The sequence below is a fragment of the Capricornis sumatraensis genome, chromosome 18 (genome assembly GCF_032405125.1).
Source record: "Capricornis sumatraensis isolate serow.1 chromosome 18, serow.2, whole genome shotgun sequence".
Classification (NCBI taxonomy): domain Eukaryota; kingdom Metazoa; phylum Chordata; class Mammalia; order Artiodactyla; family Bovidae; genus Capricornis; species Capricornis sumatraensis.
The window spans coordinates 39,530,113-39,552,225 of NC_091086.1; the positions used below are offsets into that span (position 1 = coordinate 39,530,113).

At 40.3% G+C, this 22,113-nt stretch overlaps 1 protein-coding gene across 2 annotated transcripts in view; it reads left to right on the forward strand.

The window, feature by feature from the left end:
• Positions 1-22,113, forward strand: part of OXCT1 (3-oxoacid CoA-transferase 1) — a 164,221-nt gene that overhangs the window by 132,244 nt on the left and 9,864 nt on the right. For both annotated transcript variants that reach the window (XM_068990464.1, XM_068990463.1), the window contains one exon: positions 16,358-16,438. In XM_068990464.1, coding sequence (XP_068846565.1) covers positions 16,358-16,438 — 81 coding nt within the window. The remainder of the gene's footprint in view (positions 1-16,357; positions 16,439-22,113) is intronic.

Here is a 22,113-nt window from a genome sequence, read left to right on the forward strand (position 1 = left end):
TCTTCATTTTCTGAATGTTGAACATTAAGCCAACTTTTTCACTCTCCACTTTCACTTTCCTCAAGAGGCTTTTTAGTTCCTCTTCACTTTCTGCGATAAGGGTGGTGTCATCTGTGTTATTAATATTTCTCCCAGCAATCTTGATTCCAGCTTGTGCTTCTTCCAGCCCAGAGTTTCTCATGATGTATTCTGCATAGAAGTTACATAAGCAGGGTGACAATATACAGCCTTGACGTACTCCTTTTCCTATTTGGAACCAGTCTGTTGTTCCATGTCCAGTTCTAACTGTTACTTCCTGACCTGCATATAGGTTTCTCAAGAGGCAGGTCAGGTGGTCTGGTATTCCCATCTCTTTCAGAATTTTCCACAGTTGATTGTGATCCACACAGTCAAAGGCTTTGGCATAGTCAATAAAGCAGGAATAGATGTTTTTCTGGAACTATCTTGCTTTTTTGATGATCCAGCGGATGTTGGCAATTTGGTCTCTTGTTCCTCTGTCTTTTCTAAAACCAGCTTGAACATCTGGAAGTTCACGGTTCACATATTGTTGGCTTGGAGAATTTTGAGCATTACTTTACTAGCATGGGACATGACTTAGCAACTAAATAACAACAAACCTTGAAAACTAACCAAAAGAAGAGGTTTCCTATCTTGCCACCTTCACCTTTTACTCCTGGAATGTGGTTCCTACTATATATTGTTCACCTGGACTCATTGTTACTGGCCCAACTTAAGGAAACACAAGGACCTCACCACTTCTTTCCTGCATCTTTTGTCTGCCTGAAGATAGGTAGAGGTTGGAAAGAAAAGAGAGAGGAGAGTTCTTTCACTCCTAGTGGCCTCTCCAGTTAATGACCAGTTCTTTTAGACATGCCAGGTAACTTCTACTGCCTTATGACTAATCGGACAGCCTAGGGGGAGAATCCCTACAGTTTTCTAAGATACAGAGTGGATAGTTTGCAGTGAAGAATTAAAATCTGAAAAAGGAAATATAATCTTGTATTCTTGGGCTGCTAATATTTTTTTCAGTAAGTGGATGGAGCCATCAGCTGGTCTTAAGTATAGCTTTCTGCTCCTTTTCTTCATCTATAGGGTTATAGTTGTAGGTTACTTACAAATATAGCATGACCTAATGTTTACAAATGTTTTAATCAAATGAAGGAAACTTTCCTTGCAAGTCTTTGCAGCCAGCCAGCAGCTTCTGGTATTTGAAGCCTGGCTGCCTACCATGCTGCTCTAGAGTAACCATCATAACATTTTCCTTGCCTTGAAACTGCCTCTGGAGACATAGAGCACGCACTGGTGTCAGACTGGCATTGTAGAATGAATGGCTTTCATTTAAACTTAGGCATCAAGGTTCCAGGCAGAATTACAAAAAAGTAGTGGTAGTTTTTGGTGTCTATCCACCTTCTTTTTTATCTTCTTTTGATCTCTTGGCATGTCCTTCTTTTGCCCTCTAAAAATGGGGAGAAATAGGGGAAAGGAGTATGAGTTTGAGTCCTCACTAGGTGCAAGGCTCTGTGTATGGCATTGTAGATACTGAATCTATTAACCACTTGGTGACCCTGTAATGTAAGGCTGGGATGTAGGCAGGTCAGAAACTTGTCCAGGTCAGCGGCAGAGCTTGAAGTTTTACTCAGTTTGGTCTAGTCCATGTTCATCATACGATTCCATGCTGCATCCTCACAGGAGTTACCTCTGTATCACCATCCCACCCACACTGGCCATTTTCTGGAAGCATCAGGTTTCAGAATTACTTCTTTCTTTTTTTTCATTTTTCCTGGTCAAAGCTCTCCTTGCTTTGTTGAGATGGATATCAGCAAAATGTTCATTTATTTTTTTATTGGTCATGTCATTTGGCTTGTGGGATTGAACTCCTTGCTCTCACTCAGCAGGGACAGCAAGGAGCCCTCACCACTGGACCACCGCCAGAGAATTCTCTCAGCAAAATATTTAAAAGAAAGCAACAGAATTGTGTCACTTAGTACCCATCTACCCTTCTTCCCTTTTGTATTAGAACCCTCCCAGGCTTTAGCTGGGCACATTGTAGCCCAGTGACAGTACATTCTCCAGACCTCCCTTGCGTGGTGTTGTTCAGTCACGAAATCGTGTCTGACTCTTCGCAACCCCATGGACTGCAGCACGCCAGGCTTCCCTGTCCTTCACATCCCTCAGAGCTTACTCAAACTCATGTCCATTGAGTTAGTGATGCTATCCAACAATCTCATCCTCTGTCATCCCCTTCTCCTCCTGCTGTCAATCCATGTGACCAAGTTTGAGTCAGTGGGATTTGAGCATTTGAACCCATGTAATTTCTGGATCAAACATACTCTTAAAGATAAAGCCCATTTCTTTGGACTTTCTTTGCCCCTCTCTGGTCTTCTGAGAAAGACCTTAACTATAGCCTTGGACCCAAAGTTGTAAACCACATGCTACCCCAGTGCAAAGCTGTTCTCAACAACCTGGATCCCTAGGCACCACATCTTCATTTTTATTAGTTCCTCCAGGGCTCCATGTAACTTCATCCAAGGCGCTCTGCACCTCTGACCCTCTGCATCTTTCTTGGATGCTATATAAATTTTTGGCCCCAACTGTTATTCTTCACTTAGTGAATCCCTGATCCTTATTTCCACACTGGAATTGTCTGATGAATTTTAGGACTGTATTTCTTCCCTATTAGATAACTCCCCCCAATTGTTCCATAACTACCTCAGCTATAACACTTATACAAGTAAAATCATCATTTCCTCTAAAAATCTTCCATCTGCTAGCACAACTTGAGAAGTGATGATGTCCCTGCCCCTTCTGGAAATTACCCATGGAATTTCTGCCCCTCCCCTGGCACCAAGCACTGTACGTATTGCATCCACAACACCCCTGTGATCTGCTCCATCCTGTCTATTTCTGCTTGTTTAGGTCCTTGTCACATCTGCATAGCATCCCAAAGGTCCTCTTACTGCTAGACAGACTTTCTTTCCTGGTAACCAGTCATGCCATGCCACTGCCAAAGTGACTAGTCTCAAACTAAAGCTGGATTGAATTAGGGCCACATTATTTAGCTTACCTGAGCCTCCCAATCTTTTATCATCAACTTTCCAGCAGCCCACCTCATTCTGTTTCCAGGGCTTCACTGCTTCTAGGATCTCTACAAATACATCGTGTTGTTTCAAGTTCTTAGTTGTTTCCATGTTCTGTTCTCTTTCTTTTTTATATATAGCTCACTTTGACCTCTACCCTATCAAATATAAATGAGCCAGCTTTTTATGAATTTGCTGGCTTAGCACCTTCCATCCTCTGATGAATATTCTTTGATGCTTTTTCTGGAAATTTAGCAGAATTATTGTATGTAAGTATGTTAATTTACTTGTTTCTGCAGGCACCAAATATTTGTTGAGTACCTACTATATGCCGAGCACTATAATAGGCTCTGAGGAAGTTAAAAATAGAAAGATGTGGTCCTTCATTTAGACAGATCAGAGTCTCATGGGGATAGAGTCATAGAAACCAATACTTAGAATAGTTACACATCAAAGTGCATCTCATGGGATGCAGCATTTGCGTGGAGATCTGATGGATGGGGCAAAGTTTGAAGGGACCTGTGTGTTGCAGGTCAGAGGAATAGGCACTGGTGTTGGAGGGCAATGCAAGCTAAGATCCCTATTGTCAGAGAAAAAAAAGAAGAGTTGAGTGGAAACACACACACACACACAGTTCCCCACACAGTGGAAGGAGTGATGTTTTTAAAATATAAATCAGATTATATTACTTCTTTCTGGGCTCAGAAACCCTCCATGGCTTCCCATCTCCCTTTGATCAAGTTCAGAGTGCTACATATGATCTCTAAGGCCCTCCCTGGTTTGTCAACATCAATCCCAGTACCTCTGTGATTCCAGCTACTGGGATTCTCCCACTTGCCTACTGAGCTCTCAGTTCAGTTCAGTCGCTCAGTCGTGTCAGACTCTGCGACCCCATGAATCGCAGCACGCCAGGCCTCCCTGTCCATCACCAACTCCCAGAGTTCACTCAGACTCACGTCCATAAAGTCAGTGATGCCATCCAGCCATCTCATCCTCTGTCGTCCCCTTCTCCTGCCCCCAATCCCTCCCAGCATCAGAGTCTTTTCCAATGAGTCAACTCTTCACATGAAGTGGCCAAAGTACTGGAGTTTCAGCTTTAGCATCATTCCTTCCAAAGAAATCCCAGGACTGATCTCCTTCAGAATGGACTGGTTGTATCTCTTTGCAGTCCGAGGGACTCTCAAGAGTCTTCTCCAACACCACAGTTCAAAAGCATCAATTCTTCGGCACTCAGCCTTCTTCACAGTCCAACTCTCACATCCATACATGACCACAGGAAAAACCATAGACTTGACTAGATGGACCTTAGTCGGCAAAGTAATGACTCTGCTTTTGAAAGTGCTATCTAGGTTAGTCATAACTTTTCTTCCAAGGAGTAACCGTCTTTTAATTTCATGGCTGCAGTCACCATCTGCAGTGATTTTGGAGCCCCCCCAAAAATAAAGTCTGACACTGTTTCCACTGTTTCCCCATCTGTTTCCCATGAAGTGATGGGACCAGATGCCATGATCTTCATTTTCTGAATGTTGAACTTTAGGCCAACTTTTTCACTCTCCACTTTCACTTTCATCAAAAGGGTTTTTAGTTCCTCTTCACTTTCTGCCATAAGGGTGGTGTCATCTGCATATCTGAGGTTATTGATATTTCTCCTGGCAATCTTGATTCCAGGTTGTGCTTCTTCCAGTCCAGCGTTTCTCATGATGTACTCTGCATAGAAGTTAAATAAGCAGGGTGACAATATACAGCCTTGGCGTACTCCTTTTCCTATTTGGAACCAGTCTGTTCTTCCATGTCCGGTTCTGACTGTTGCTTCCTGGCCTGCATACAGATTTCTCAAGAGGCAGGTCAGGTGGTCTGGTATTCCCATCTCTTTCAGAATTTTCCACAGTTGATTGTGATCCACACAGTCAAAGGCTTTGGCATAGTCAATAAAGCAGAAGTAGATGTTTTTCTGGAACTCTCTGGCTTTTTCCATGATCCAGCAGATGTTGGCAATTTGATCTCTGGTTCCTCTGCCTTTTCTAAAACCAGCTTGAACATCAGGAAGTTCACAGTTCACGTATTGCTGAAGACTGCCTTGGAGAATTTTGAGCATTACTTTAGTAGCGTGTGAGATGAGTGCAATTGTGTGGTAGTTTGAGCATTCTTTGGCATTGCCTTTCTTTGGAATTGGAATGAAAACTGACCTTTTCCAGTCCTGTGGCCACTGCTGAGTTTTCCAAACTTGCTGGCATATTGAGTACAGCACTTTCACAGCATCATCTTTTAGGATTTGAAATAGCTCCACTGGAATTCCATCACCTCCACTAGCTTTGTTCGTAGCGGTGCTTTCCAAGGCCCAATTGACTTCACATTCCAGGATGTCTGGCTCTAGATTAGTGATCACACCATCATGATTATCTGGGTCGTCAAGGTCTTTTTTGTACAGTTCTTCTGTGTATTCTTGCCACCTCTTCTTAATATCTTCTGCTTCTGTTAGGTCCCTACCATTTCTGTCCTTTATTGAGCCCATCTTTGCATGAAATGTTCCCTTGGTATCTCTAATTTTCTTGAAGAGATCTCTAGGCTTTCCCATTCTGTTGTTTTCCTCTATTTCTTTGCACTGATTGCTGAAGAAGGCTTTCTTATCTCTTCTTGCTATTCTCTGGAACTCTACATTCAGATGCTTATATCTTTCCTTTTCTCCTTTGCTTTTTGCCTCTCTTCTTTTCACAGCTATTTGTAAGGCCTCCCCAGACAGCCATTTTGCTTTTTTGCATTTCTTTTCCATGGGGATGGTCTGGATCCCTGTCTCCTGTACAATGTCATGAACCTCACTCCATAGTTCATCAGGCACTGTATCTATCAGATCTAGGCCCTTAAATCTATTTCTCTCTTCCACCGTATAATCATAAGGGATTTGATTTAGGTCATACCTGAATGGTCTAGCGGTTTTCCCTACTTTCTTCAATTTGAGTCTGAATTTGGCAATAAGGAGTTCATGATCTGAGCCACAATCAGCTCCTGGTCTTGTTTTTGTTGACTGTATAGAGCTTCTCCATCTTTGGCTGCAAAGAATATAATCAATCTGATTTTGGTGTTGACCATCTGGTGATGTCCATGTGTAGAGTCTTCCCTTATGTTTTTGGAAGAGGGTGTTAGCTATGACCAGTGCATTTTCTTGGCAAAACTCTATTAGTCTTTGCCCTGCTTCATTCTGCATTCCAAGGCCAAATTTGCCTGTTACTCCAGGTGTTTCTTGACTTCCTACTTTTGCATTACAGTCTCCTGTAATGAAAAGGACATCTTTTTTGGGTGTTAGTTCTAAAAGGTCTTGTAGGTCTTCATAAAACTATTCAACTTCAGCTTCTTCAGCGTTACTGTTTGGGGCATAGACTTGGATAACTGTGATATTGAATGATTTGCCTTGGAGATGAACAGAGATCATTCTGTCATTTTTGAGATTGCATCCAAGTACTGCATTTCAGACTCTTTTGTTGACCATGATGGCTACTCCATTTCTTCTGAGGGATTCCTGCCCGCAGTAGTAGATATAATGGTCATCTGAGTTAAATTCAGTCATTCCAGTCCATTTTAGTTGGCTGATTCCTAGAAAGTCGACGTTCACTCTTGCCATCTCTTGTTTGACCACTTCCAATTTGCCTTGATTCATGGACCTGACATTCCAGGTTCCTATGCAATGTTGCTCTTTACAGCATCAGACCTTGCTTCTATCACCAGTCACATCCACAGCTGGTTATTGTTTTTGCTTTGGCTTCATCCCTTCATTCTTTCTGGAGTTATTATTTCTCCACTGATCTCCAGTAGCATATTGGGCACCTGCTGACCTGGGGAGTTCCTCTTTCAGTATCCTATCATTTTGCCTTTTCATACCGTTCATGGGGTTCTCAAGGCAAGAATACTGAAATGATTTGCCATTTCCTTCTCCAGTGGACTGAGCTCTAGCCAGACTCTATTCCTGTAAGTTTCTGGAACATTCCAAACACCCTCTGCCTCGGGGCCTCTGCGCTTGTTGCTCTCTGTACCTGGAAAGCTCTTCCTCAGGTATCTGCATGGCTCGCCTCCTCAGTTCAGTCAGATCTCTCTTGAGAATACCAGAGCAGCTTCCCCTGACTATTACACAAAGTGAAATTCCCCCCTCTTCTGATGATTATTCATCTCCTTTCTGCACTAGAATGTGAGTTCCATGAGGGCAGGGGCTCTTTCTATCACAACAGCTGAGGAGAATCAAGCCCAGTGCATAGTAGGAATCAGTAATTGTTGAATTCATTAATTTGAACATACCTGACCAGTTTTAACTTTTTCCAAGCAGTTACATGTTCATAAACTGCCTCTATTTTATCATTATAACACTCTTTTGAGGTAAGTCTTAACTGTTTTCCTTCTGAAGATAATCCAACCAAATTTCATGGAGATTAAACATTCTGATAAAGGTCAAGTAGAAAATTAAGACCAGACGCAAGCTGAGAACCTATATATCCTGCCTCCCTTTTCTGTTACTAAACTTTTCTGTCTGGCAACTACCATCATCACTAACAATATAAAGGAAAGTTTTGTTCTCAGTATTGTGTACTGGAAATGTGTTCCTAAGGGTATAACTCTCAGAGCACAAAAGCAAAGAAATTCAGTCATAGTTGTCATTTATTGGAAACAGGCAAAGCTCCAGTACTTATTTTTGAGAACATAAATGAGAGCTCTATTTCTGAAACAGGCTTAGGTTTTATTTTTATTACAGTAGGAGGCTTGGATTCTAAAGGATAAAAAGAGTCATAATTATATTGTTACGAAGATGAGGATAAATCTTTGTGAATAATATTTTTATTAAGTCTAATCCGTATCTGATAGCAAAGCAGTCATATCAAAATGTTGAATACTGTTTTACTTTGTCTTTGCTTTTTAAATATAATGTAACTTATTTTTTAACTTTTATATTGGGGTATAGTTGATTAACAATGTTGTATTAGTTTCAAGGGCACAGGAAAGTGATTCAGTTATACATATACATATATCTATTCTTTTTCAAGTTCTTTTCCCATTTAGGTTATTATAGAATATTGAGCCAAGTTCCCTGAACTATACAGTAGCTTCTTGTTGATTTTATGTTTTAAATATGGCAGTGTGTATAGGTCAATTCCAACCTCCCATCTGTCTATCCTCCCCACCTTTCCCCCCAATTAGAAGTTTGTTCTCTAGGTCTCGGATTCTGTTTCATATATAAGTTCATTTGTCTTTTTTGTCATGAAGTTGAGAATAAATCTTTGTAAATAATACTTTTACTAAGTCCATTTCATATATGATAGGAAAGGTGTCATATGGAAATCTTGAATACTGTTTTACCTAGTCTTTGCTTTCTTTTTTTTTTTGTGCAGAGGAATTATACAAAGTATAGATGAGATTTATTCATCCTTTTTAATTTGGATCAAATATATTACCAAAAGCCACAAATATGAAAGAGTTTTTTTTTAAAAATGCCTTCTCAGATACATCCTTGAGATACTTTTCAATAACATTGAAAAATATCTCAAGATAAAGTATTCTTTTGTGAGGATAATTCATAATTAACAGTTTCATTTGGTTTAATTTTTTTCATTCATAAGAGCTTGTCTCTGTTTTATAATTTGTTAATGAAACTTCTTGGCTAGGCTTGTTTGGGAAAAAAAAACAATATTCACCATTAAAAATAGAAATCCTCACATGGTTTTGTCTTTTTTATTTGTCCTTTAATGATGGACATGCCTGCAAAAAAAAATGTTATAATGGAAGAAAATAGCAGAACACAACCCAGCAACCAATAAAGCCCTTTAAAATGTCTTATAGAATTTAATGAATAACATTAAGTCCTGTGATCTTGAGTATCCATAGTTTTTGATAGGAAAGCTAACACTTCAGGGATGGAAAGCTAACAGTTCAGGGATGGAAAGAGAAAACAATTTCTGCTCAGTCCTGGACTCTGCCATCCTTCGTCTAGAGACCATAGGATGCAGTCTTTGGAGAGAAAATAAAAAGCCATGATAAAGACCTTTGTATTATATTGAAGAAAAAAGGCCTTCTATTCTAAGGTCTCAAAGCCCTAAAGACTACTTTCAGGGAAATGACTTGCTGTATCTATTGTCTCATTTGGCTGGTCTTCCCCTGAGAATGTGCCTGTGTAACTACAAACTGTTATTATATCCACTTGTAAAAACCATTTGTAATAGCAATTGCTCTCCACTTCAGAGCTAGCTGAGTCTTTCCACTGAAGTCCTATGTGGATTGTTGGCATCCTGACCAAATAGGTGCTATGTAAAGGCTAAAAATATCCCATGAGGATAAACTCAGTGTGAGTAATATGATCATCATCCTGTCCTTTTATTCTGTGTACCTTGATTTTCTTTCTTTAGCAAGTCACATGTTTCTCTTCTAGGTACCATACCAATCATCACAGTGATTTGACAGCCGTGGGTTTTGTAATAGAGTGTTCCCCAGTTTTTTATGTCTGTTCTGTGTGTGCTTGTGTGTGTCTGTATAGAAGGAAGGGGTGAGGGCAGTGACACTCAGGTTTCTTCCATGATATTTTGGCATGCTGTAAGAGAGACCTGTCCTTGGTTTTGTTTTGCCACCAGACAAAGTATGGAGTATTCCTTTGGCAGAGTCGGCCTTTTAGCCTTGCTTTTCAGCAGATGAATGTAAACGTTGCAGGTTTAGGAGAGAGCAGGCAGAAGAAGTAGAATAAGTATAATTCACTCAGTTTCTGTCTTCCACTTTTGTATGCTTCATAATGCAGTCCTTTTTTTTTTTTTTTTTTTGGCTTTGCCACATATCTTGTGAGATATTAGTTTCCTGACCAGGGATTGAACCCAGGCCAGGGCAGTGAAAATGTGAAGTCCTAACCAGTGGACCCCAAGGGCGTTCTCTATAGTAAGTCTTGAGGTGTCTTTTCTTCTCCCTTTGCTCATGCCTCTGTCTATCTCCCCTAAGTTCCTTTGCACACTTCTGTGAGCTTTATTTCTCCTAGTGAGCTCAGAGACGCTCAGGAGGTAGAAGTACATTTCCTAGGACTAAAGCAGCCTCCAGTAGACCACAGACACTCAGCCACACGATATTTTACCACTCTAATGCTGCTAGAGTCCTTGGATCAGAATTGTAATAGTCAGACAGCATTTATTGTTCACTGTGGTTTGTCTCGTACTCTACTCATTGCTGAAGATACAGAGATAAATTGTTTCAGCATCCAGGGAGCTCAGAGTCCAGTGGTGGGTAAAGAGAAGGCAACAGTTACATCTGTGGAGAGCAAACACAGGAGTGCCTAAGCAGTGCAGACTGGGAATGTCCCTTGGACACTGGGGGTAGGGGCACTCTACAGGGGATGTTGGAGATGGTTTCTCCAGGGTAGATGACACCAGAGCCAAGTCACGAAGAGTGGGGCTGGTGTTGCCATTCAAATGTGGGGTGAAGGGGTACATGGAGTGTGTTTCAGGTGGCATGAACACACCCTTGAAGACTTGTTCCCTTAAGGAGCAACCACCTTCTAGACTTTGCCTTATTTGTACTTGATCACAGGGCTTTCCCAAAAAAGACACATGAAAGAAGAAATAATATTGGGGCACATTTAAGAAACACTTAACAGAAAAGATGGGCATGAAATGGGGTTTTATGTAAATCAAAGTCTTACATGAATGCTCTGTTGCCTCAGATGAGTGTTGACATGGAATGCAAAAATCACTGTAAAATAGAGAACTTGTTATCTGGGAATAAGTTTATTGGGATAACATGAAGCTTGTAATGATGACAAGGGGTTTATTATCATTTAACCAGAATTATTTATACTGAAGAATTTAGCAAAATTGCACACAGATTATCTAAAGAATTAAAGAGACATCACCATGAAGCAAGTTATAGAAAGTATTCAGTTGGATAAAAAGAAAATGGTGGTTTCCTAAATTTTGTAGGAGGTCTGTAAGTGATGTAGTGGGGAAGAGAAAAGCTGGAAAGCAGGTAGAGGAAAGAGATTTAAATGTTCACCAAGGTTATGATGAAGTTAGCAAAGAAGGAAATATATATAAAAATCAGAAGCCTTGAGGACCAGTCAGAGCTTTTTTGATGCTTCACTTGGTGTCTGGTCATCTACCTTTTCTGACATTTCTTCGTGGAGAAAGAAAGGAGCAGATTGATGGAGATGAACAAGACACCACTCACCCTAAAAATTCACAAGTAGATTCAACCCCTCTCACTTTACTGCTCTTTCAGAACATTCCTTCCTGCTGTGATCAGTAAGGAAGAAGACTCGGCAGTTGAAAAGAAAACAACAGCACAAAGAATTTAAAGGACCAAATGACAATTAAATGAAAGCGCTAAAATGAAACACCCTGTCTTTGGACTCCTAATAAAGGGTTCTTTGCTACCCCACTACACTGCATCTCTTTTGGGGGATTTATTTTTTACTGCTAAAAACCTAGCGATTGTTCCTGCTTTGTGAATCGTAGCACACTGTAAGGCTCAGCCTGGCACGGTTAGAATAGAGTGCTCAAGTGAGAGTTAGTCATATCTTGGCTTCATAGCTAACCTATTGTTGAATATTGAAACTGTGACATTCTTTAATCCTTCTGCATCTCATTTTCTCTTTTTCCTTGATCTGTGTTATGTCTTGAAGCTCAGTGTGAATGGAGTCATCTAAATACCTTGTTCTCACTGCAAGAATACTGTTGGTGCTACCATCCTAGGCCAGCCATATGGTTTGCTCCCAAATATGGGTTGCAGTTTCATTGGTTCCGTGGGTCTCAGGAAGTCTGTTTAGGCCATTTTCTGTGTAATTCTGTGTTCAACTTCATTGAGAAACCTAAGACTTCTCTGAAAAATTCCCTGGTGGTTTAGTTGCTAAGTTGTGTAGGACTCTTTGTGACCCCATGGACTGTGTCCATGTAGGTCCCCATGTAGCCTGTCAGGTTCCTCTGTCCATACGATTCTTTAGGCAAGAATACTGGAGTGGGTTGCCGTTGCCTTCTCTGGGGGATCTTCCCCACCCAGGGATCAAACCTGGGTCTCCTGCATTGCAGGCAGATTCTTTACCATCTGAGCCACCAAGAAAGCCTAAAGAATTCCCTAGTAGATTGTGGAAATGTTCAGTATACGTTATGTAAACAGTTCAAGGTTATTGAGCACTTGGTAAGTGCTGGACACTCACAGTCACCCCTGAGGTATAGCAGATGGATAAGCATAGACACAGGATCCTTGCCCGGCTAGTGTGGAGTGGAGTGAGGCTTTACACTCAGGTCCTTTGACTCTGCTCTGAATCACTGAGCTGTACTGTTTACATGGAAAATGATTTTTGAAAGGTATGTCTTGGTGATATGCTGTGCTGTGCTTAATTGTTCAGTCATGTCCATCTCTTTTTGGCTCCATGGACTGTAGCCTGCCAGGCTCATCTATCCATGGGGATTCTTCAGGCAAGAATACTGGCATAGGTTGCCATGGCCTCCTCCAGGGGATCTTCCAAAGCCAGAGATTGAACCCAGGTCTCCTGCATCACAGGTGGATTCTTTACTGTCTGAGCCACTAGGGAAGCCCAGGAATACTGGAGTGGGTAGCCTATCCCTTCTCCAGGGGATCTTCCAACCCAGGAATTGAACCGAGGTCTCCTGCATTGCAGGCAGATACCTTACCAGCTGAGCTACCGGGGAAGGCCCTCTGTCTTGGTAGGGCACAGTTAATTCTGGTAGTTGAAGTTCTCTGAAACCAGAGTTGGTTGTTCATTGGAACCCAAGTGGCTGCTTTCACACCAGATGTAGATCTTGCTCAAATAACGGGAACTAAGTAAGAGCTCCCCACAGAAAACGTTCCTTGGAGGCCCACAGATTGTTCACTTTGTTCACACGCAGACCTGGAATTCACTGTGACATGTCTTATTTGAGTTATATGACGTGCATGGAGTCCTGACAACTATAGAAGTTCGAACATTCATCATTAATTTCAGCTCTTTAAGCGTCTGTCACACGTGCAAGCTTTCTTTGAAATCTGAGAATGAAAATAGATCATTAAAAATGAAGCAGAAAAGAGGTTTTATTTCTACAGCGATACATTTTCTTACACAGTAAAGTCTAGAAAGATACAGTTTTTTGTTAAAAGTGTAATGTCTATCCACTCTCTCTATATATATTTAGCACTAATTTTGACTAAATTAAAGTAATACAGTTTGTCATTTTTTGAGATTCACCCAAGATTCCCAATGGAATTCCCCTTTTTTCCCCATTCATTCATTCAAAAAACACTGAATATCTTTTGTGCCGAACACTGGATTAAGTATACTAAAGCCTCTTAATTGCTCGTATGTTGGTTCATTGACATGTTATCAGAAGGAGCAAAATCTTAAGCCCAGTTATTTGAAATCCTTTGCTTCTGATCATACTTGGTATGGTAGCAGTTTTGAGAGAGACATAAGCCAGACAGTGGTGCATAATTGAGAAGGTAAACTTGGAGATGGCTAAAGATGATGATGGCATCATGTGTGGTGCTTTTAGACCCAAAATGGAAGCAGTAGGAGCATTTTTGCCATTTAAAACAGAGGATCTAAAATGTGACAAATTAGCCTTCAGCCTCAAGGGAAATAGTAATTTAGGCTTCTGGCGCTTGACCCTTAGAAAGGAGCTTCATCATAATCAGAAGAAAACGATCTGAAGATCAGATCATCAGAGCTAATGTTTCAACTGTGCGGCAGAGACGGGCCCCATCGGTCAGCTCTGTACTGCGCGGGGTTGGGGGAGTAGGGAATGGCAGAAAGGGGCTGATGGTTGGAAACCTGCTTCCCATCTCAATCCCTCCTTCATATTTGAAGAAAAGGTAGTATAGCTGAAGGAAACTTTGAAAAAAAAAAAAAATGACTATAGACCAGCACACACATTTTACCAGTGAGCAGATAGAGGCCCAGATATATTCCAGGAAAGGCAAATAGCTATATAAGAAAGTGAATATAATCATGGTTTTCCACACTGCCTGGGGCATCAGTGAGCCATTTTACAATCATTTCACCAGCATGGTGTAAATTCTGACTATTGAGTTATGTACGAATTGTGACATAGCTACGCTGGGTGAACTGAAGATAATGAAGCATGGAGGTTTGCAGGAGAGGAAAGTCTTCTTGTGCCCCTGTAAGAAGTTAATAGATAATACCTAAAGCTGATTAATTAAAACATAAATAGCTTGGTCAACATAGTATTTAAAAATGCAGAGTTTCAGTGGAACAGAATACAGAGCCCAGAAATAAAATCACACACCTTTGGTCAATTAATCTTCAACAAAGGAGGCAAGAATATACAATAGAGAAAAAACTGTCTCTTCGATAAGTTGTGGAGAAACTGGACAGCTACATGTAAAAGAATGAAATTAAAACACTACCTAACACCATACACAGAAATAAACTCAAAATGGCTTAAAGACTTAAATATAAGACATGACAACATAAAACTAAAAGAGAACATAGACAAAACATTCTCTAACATAAATTATGGCAATATTTTTTTAGAGCAGTCTCTCAAGGCAATAGAAATAAAAGCAAAGATAAACAAATGGAACCTAACCAAATTTATAAGCTTTTGCACAGCAAAGGAAACCGTAAAATGAAAAGATGATCTACAAGCTGGGAGGAAATATTTGAAAAAATGGAACCAACACGGTCTTAATTTCCAAAATACACAAACAGCTCATACAACTCACTAACAAAAAAACCAGACAACCCAGTGAAAAAATGGGCAGAAGACCTAAATAGATATTTCTCCGAAGAAGACATACAAATGGCCAATAAGCACATGAAAAGATGCTCAACATTACTAGTTATTAGAGAAATGCAAATCAAACTACGTTGAGGTACCACCTCATTCCAGTCAGAATGGCCATCATTAAAAAGTTTACAAATGCTAAATGCTGCAGAGGGTGTGGAGAAAAGGGAACCCTCTTACACTTTTGGTGGGAATGTAAATTGGTACAGCCACTGTGGAAAACAGTATGAAGGTTCCTCAGAAAACTAAAAATAGAGTTGTCCTGTGAGTTAGCAGTCCCATCCTTGGGCGTATATCTGGACAAAATTCTAATTTTAAAAGATACAGGCACGCCTACGTTCATAGCAACACTACTTAAAATAGCCAAGAAATGGAAACCTACATGTCCATTGACGAATGGATAAAGAAGATATATGTATATATATATACACACACACATGTATATAATATTACATATCAAATAATATCCACATTAATTAATATATATACACTAGAGTACTACTCAGCCATAAAAAAGAATAAAATGATGCCATCTGTAACTACATGGATGAGTCTAGAGATCATACTGAGTGAAGTAAGTCAGACAGGGAAAGAAAAATACCTATGATATCACCTACATGTGGTATCTAAGATACAACACAATGAACTTACCTATGAAACAGAAACAGCCTCACAGACAAAGAGAACAGAATTCCTGTAAGGGATTCTCTGGCAGTCTGGTGGTTAGGACTCAGCATTTTCACTGCTTAGGGCTCAGGTTTAATCCCTTTTTGGAAAACTAAAGTCCCACAAGCCATGTTGCTCAGCCAAAAAATAAAAAGAAAAAGAAACAGACTTGTGAAAGCAGGTGGGCAGGAATTGGGAGTTTGGGTCTAGTAGATGCAAGCTATTGTATATAGGGTGGATAAACAACAAGGTCCTGTCATATAGCATGGAAAACTATATTTAATATCCTGTAGTAAGCCATAGTAGATAGTAAAGTAAAATTTGTTATAAAATAAAAAATTTTAAAATGCAGAGGTGAGAAGAAAATGTATAAAAGTATATAGAAAAATGCTAAATAAAGTTGAAATTGATTTCCTGTTCAGAGTATGTCTAAGGATACAGAGGGGAGTCCAGAACTGCTGTTTTCTGTGAATATATTACTTTTTCAACAAATAAAAATAAAACTTGAAGGAATGTATAATATGCTTCGCATCCTATGTATGCCCCCTACCCTTGGTAAAAAAATAACTCATTTGTCAAGGAGACCCTTTCTTGGGAGATCTAAGGGTGGAGACTTGAGAGATCAAATCTGTGGCTGGCTGTTTCCCAATTAAACCAGTTATGCCTTTGGCTACTCATTTGTATTTCTTCTTAAATTACTGCAGGAACACAAGCTGCCTCTAGAAAGGTGAAAGCATGATAGCGCAAGGTTTTGAAACAGCCTGTACTTAGGAGACAATTTCTCTGATAATTCCTTTTGTCCTATCTTATACCAATTCTAAATAAGAATCAGCCCCTAACTACTCTTTTTGATGTTTTTTAAAACAGGGAAATGCACATAAAATCATGGAGAAATGTACATTACCTCTAACAGGAAAGCAGTGTGTCAACCGTATCATTACTGAAAAGGTAAAGTGCCTTTCTATTTCCTTTAGTGCCTGCTACGTTTTTAAAAAAATGTATAAGCATTTTAGAACTTTTTGTTTCTTTCTAAAAGTGTATTACATTGATAGTCTTGGGATTAATTTAATCTGTGGGTAGACTGAGTAGGAAGATTCATCAATTTAATGTTTCTGGATGCATAATTCTTAAGTGAACTTCTCTGGAAGTATACATACACACAAAATTGAACTCCTCCCCTTGGTAACTTTGACAGTGTGATACAATCAAAGAAAAGTTCTGTTGAGCCTTATGACTAATACAATAGATGATCTATACAAAGTTAAGAATATATTTATCATTTCTGTCTCCTTTGATTTCCTGAATCACAAGGACACATTGTTGGATCTCATTTTAGGAAACTGAGTAAAAATTAGGTTTTAACCATTTAGGTACAAATTGCAGTATGGCTCCCACAGTGAACCAGAAAAATCTGTTCTTTGGTTCTTGCATAAAGTGGACTTCAGAACACACCTGTGTTTTAGAGGGCCTCTAGATATTATCTTCTTTGATAGAAAATTGTTACTTGTAAATTGAAACTGAGAGAGCAGCATCACTGCAGGTGCTGTAGTTCCTTTCCGACCCAGACTTGAACCTGTGATGCTGGAATGACATTGTTCTCGTAAGTGAGCCAGGAGGGTGTCATTTCCATTGTTTTGATTCAGTATTTTGATGAACCACAGAACAGAATTGTCTAGATCAAGAGATTGTTTGTTTATTTGTTTTTTCATAATGGTGCTATTCCTTTTGGCATCAGTCTGGTTTAGAACCCTCATTCAGTTGTGGTTTGAGGCACCCTAAAGCAGCCTTTTGAAGCAGAAGGCTTATAATACTTTTCAGAAGCCACATTTTAAGGAGAGTTTTGTCCTAAAATGGTGCCTGCCCCTAGGGCCGTTTATATCCATAAAGATGACATGTAGAGAAGAACAAGCAGATAAAAGGGCACAAATTTAACCTACTATTTATTCCAAGTCTTATCATTTCTTAAATTCCTCCACAATCATGGACAGGACTTGTTGAAAAGAATCCATTACTTTGAAATCAAAGACAAAACAGCCCTTGCTCCTGTTTTCTTTAATAAAGTAATGCGGTACAGCTTCTAAGGGCAATCCCAGCCGCATTTTACCCCCGATCTTCCTCTTCTCCCTGGCCCCCTTTCATGTGCGCCCTTGCCTTGTTCTTACCAGTTTAGGGCTTTCATGTGGAATGACTCCCATTCAACTCTGCCTCCCCAAATTCTACCCATCTTTTAATATAACTTTCAGCTTCATCATGAAGAGGTTTCAGATAACTTAGTACTCACAATTTCACCCTCAGAGTGGCCCACCATTCATTTTGGCACTTACCATCTAATATAGGGGCCCCTAGCCCGCCGGGCACCCATCTTAAACCTGGCTGGCGCGGCCAGAGGTGAGCGTTAAGATGAGCAACCAAAGCTTCATCTGCTTCTTCCCATCGCTCCTTGGCTTTCACATTACCACCTGAACGATCCCACCTGCTACCCCCAGTCTGTGGAAAAATTGTCTTCCACTGAACTAGTCCCTGGCACCAAAAAAGCTTGGGAACTACTGATTACATGCCTGCATTTTCTCATGAGATTACTTATATGTTATTCAACTTTACTGCCATTTAAAAAAGCTTTCTACGCTTTCTCTCCATCTGCACTATTGTTTTGTACATCCTTTCATTTCATAAGTATTTCTGAGCTCCTTGTCTGAGGCAGGCTATTGCCAACAGTGGGCTCAGAAAGGAGGACAGTCTGCCGCCCAGGAGCACATTCAGGGGGAGCTGACATCCAGCATCCAGAGGTGCCAGCAGTTAGAGTGATGCATGCAGTGAAGTGCACAGGAGAGATGTGCCAGGTCGGATGCTGAGTTGGGAACACAGAGGAAGGCTGCATAGCAGCTCAAGAGAGTCTCAGGAAAGCTTCTAAGTGGTATCAGATACAAGTTTTTCTCTCTTTCTCTCTCTCTCTTTTTTTTGGCCACACCACACAGCTTTTATGATCTTAGTTCCCCAACACCAGGGATTGAACCCAGGCCCTAGTAGTCTCAGCAGTAAAGAATCCGCCTGCCAACACAGGAGACATGGGTTTGATTCCTGGGTCAGGAAGATCCCCTGGAGAAGAAAGTGGAAACCCACTCCAGTATCTTTCCCTGGGGAATCCCATGGACAGAGACGCATAGCAGGCTACAGTCCATGAGGTCGCAAATGGTTGGACAGGACTGAGGGTCTCAGTGACAATAGAACAACTCTCGGCAGTGAGAGCTGAGTCCTAACCACTGGACCACCAGAGAATTCCCATCAAATATAAGCTCTTAACTGCAAGGCATTTCACAATTTGAATCTTTTCTCCTCCAGTCTGTTGCTCTCTTTTTGCCTTAACATTCTCCCCACCTCTACCATCCTAAATCCTATGAACTATGTGGCATCACTTGCACCTTCCCCTCCAACACACACCATGTTCTTCTGGGACTTTGCACATCCTGTCTCTCTCCCTGGCATGCTCGTCCCACCCTAGCCATCTGGCTAATTCCTGCTCATGTTTTATGTCTCAGCTATTTATTCTTCTGGCAAACCTTCCCTATCTGTCCCCAAGTCTTGTCATTGCTTCCCTGAATCTTAGGACTCCACCCTAACTTAGCACTGTATTGAAATAACCTCTGAGCTCTGCCTGTCTCCCTCATTACTGTTTATCAACACTGAGCATAATGCTTGACCTGTACACAGTGAATGCCTGTTGAATAAATACCATACATTCCTTGATGAGAAAATTAATAGATTGAGTGATGAGTCTTGAAAAACAAATATGAGTTTTTATAAGTGAAAATAAGACCAAAGAGGCCCTTCTAGGCAAAAGGAAGAAAATAGGCAGAGTCACAGAGGTATTGAAACACAGCTTACTCACGGACTTGCATGTGGGACAGTGTGGAGCATGGGACAGCATGGAGTGAGGGTATAGCCAGGGATTTTGAAGGCTGAAGGTGAAAAGCCAGTGAGGGGCTGAATTATGAAGGAATGTGAATATATTGTTAATAAATTTGGGTTTTATATAGAAGGCAGTTGGGAGCCCTTCATGATTTTTAATGGACTTTGCCCTTGTGGCTCAGCTGATAAAGAATCCGCCTGCAATGTGGGAGACCTGGGTTCCATCCCCGGGTTTGGAAGATCCCCTGGAGAAGGAAGAGGCTATCTACTCCAGTATTCTGGCCTGGAGAATTCCATGGACTGTATAGTCCATGGGGTCACAAAGAGTTGGACACAACTGATCAAATTTTTCATTTTCACTTTCATGATTTTTAATAGTTGGGGACACCATTGATTAGATTTGCATTTTGTAAAGAGCCATGTGGTTTTTACATAGAATAGGGGGAGAAGCCATGAGACCCCCTTCAGGTATCTTGGTCAGAAATATCAAGGTCCTGAACTGCAAGACCCAAAGAGAGATTTCAGAAAGATTTAGGAGATGGACTCAGCCTAACTTGGTGATGAACGGGGCATAGTCGCTAAGGCAGAGGTGATTCCTGAGTTTTCTGGCTAGAGTCATGGTTTACCTCTTTATCTTTAATGAAGCCTTGCTCTTCAGGAAGAGAAAGGGAGTAGCAAGGGGAGGCAGCGAAAAAATAGGTTTTGTTTGAACATACTCAACTTGATACTCCTGAGTAAGGTGACATGCAAAGTAGCCAGTCTGAGATTTCTGATAAACAAGTAGAGATGGGTATCTGGAGCTCAGAGAAGTCACTGTTTGAAAGAACGTGTGAACTCATTAGCTGACGGGGTAACTGGAACCTAACCTATAGGTGGCGTTGTGTAGATAAAGGGAGCTAGGGGTGGCACTTTGGGTGCCTCAGAGAATGGAGTAGGTAGGTTATTTCCCCTGTGCTCTATACATAGTAGATGCTTAATAAATGCTGCCTTGCTATTAAGTTTAATGACTGTGACCACTCTGCCAGAGCAGATGTGGGACTAGAATTCCATTTTCAGCTCTTAAGGAAAGTTCCATTAGTTGCCTGCCATTTGAAAGAGGCTTCAGAGATATTACAACTCTGCTTTCTTGGTTTTGTGTTGCTAGAATGATGGGATGATAGATGCCTTCCTCCACAGCACTTGGGCTGTGACTAATTGCTTTATCCATAATGCAGCCTGTTATGGTGGTAAAAAAATAATAAAATTATTCATTTGTAAAACAAAGTAATTGAAATATTATTCTTGGTAGCTGAACAGTTGGTTGTAGCTTTTAGATTTTAGTGTCTGTCTTTTATCAAGTTTTTGTTTACACTTTATATGACTAAGTGGGGAATCTCCCTCAATATTTCAAAAGTAGGTTTCTCATTTTTTAAAAAATTCATAATGCTTAGTTTTCTAATATATGACCTTGAGAGCTAATTAGGGATTGATAAAGATGTTAATAAAAGGTTTTTAAAAGCAGTGTCATTTGCCACAGAGTTTATCTTCTTGATCACCGAAGCCTTATACTCATAATACCACAGTTATACACAATAAGGCTCTTTTCCTCTTATTTGTTCCATTTTGATAAATTTGTGGTTGTTCATAATACAAGGGAAAGAATATAGTATGAATGATGCTCCAGACACATTTTCTGCAAATAAAAAGTTGCCAATTAAAAAAAATTGTAATTGTCATTTTGAAATTGAATAACCTACTGCCTCATATGGACATTCCTCACTGATAATTTCTTCCCCCTCAAAACGTATTTCAGCTGAAAAAAGTTTCTTTAGGAACACAAAAATGTGGAAACAGAAAAGTTTGCTGAAATATATCATCCCAAGTTTAAATCATCTTTTCCAGTAAAACCAATCAGGGGTCTATGTATTCATCAAACAAAGCAAATATCACTAGTTCCCTTAATGTTTTGCTCCTGAGGAGAAATATCAGTTATCTGGAGACAGATAATCATCTGGAGGCTTTAATTTGTGTTCACACACATACACACATGTGGGAGAAAGAATATGCCTCTGTGGTGTCCTTGCTATGTCTCAGGCATGAGGCCAGCTGCTCAGAGTAGGTTTGTTGTTATATTTGTCCTGTATAACAATCTTGGGGAGTAGGTTTGTTGGACATACATCTACAGATGTGAAGACAGGTTCAATGAAGATTACATAGCTATTGTCAGCTGAGCTGGAATTCCAGTTCATCTTGAAAGCCAGGATTCTTTCTGCTACATATTGTTGTGTCTTCTTTTTTATTATTTTAAAATTTTCTATTTTATATTGGAGTACACAGTACTGTGTCTTTTTAATAGCCTCCAGGAGTGTGTTTAAAAATGTCAATTTGGGATGGACTTCCAAGCTAGATGAAAATAAAGATTCTAAGGCTGCAAATAATAGTTGAATTTAAGGTAATTCCAGAGGAGAGGAGAGGTCTGGGAAGCATAAAATTTAAGTCTGGAAGACTGACCTTGAAAACTGGAAGAGGGAACAATTCCAGTGCATGGGAGGACAACTTACTGTAGAGTCCATGAGTGAATGTTTAGGGAAGCAGTTTCGCTTCTTGCAGTTAGAGCTTCCCATTGGTAGGTAATCTGCCTTAGAAAGTGAGCCTTCTACCACTGGAAGTTTCTAAACAAAGCCCCAGAGACCATCTCAGAAGGATGCTTTGAAGAATTCTTGTGTGGAAGATTTTAT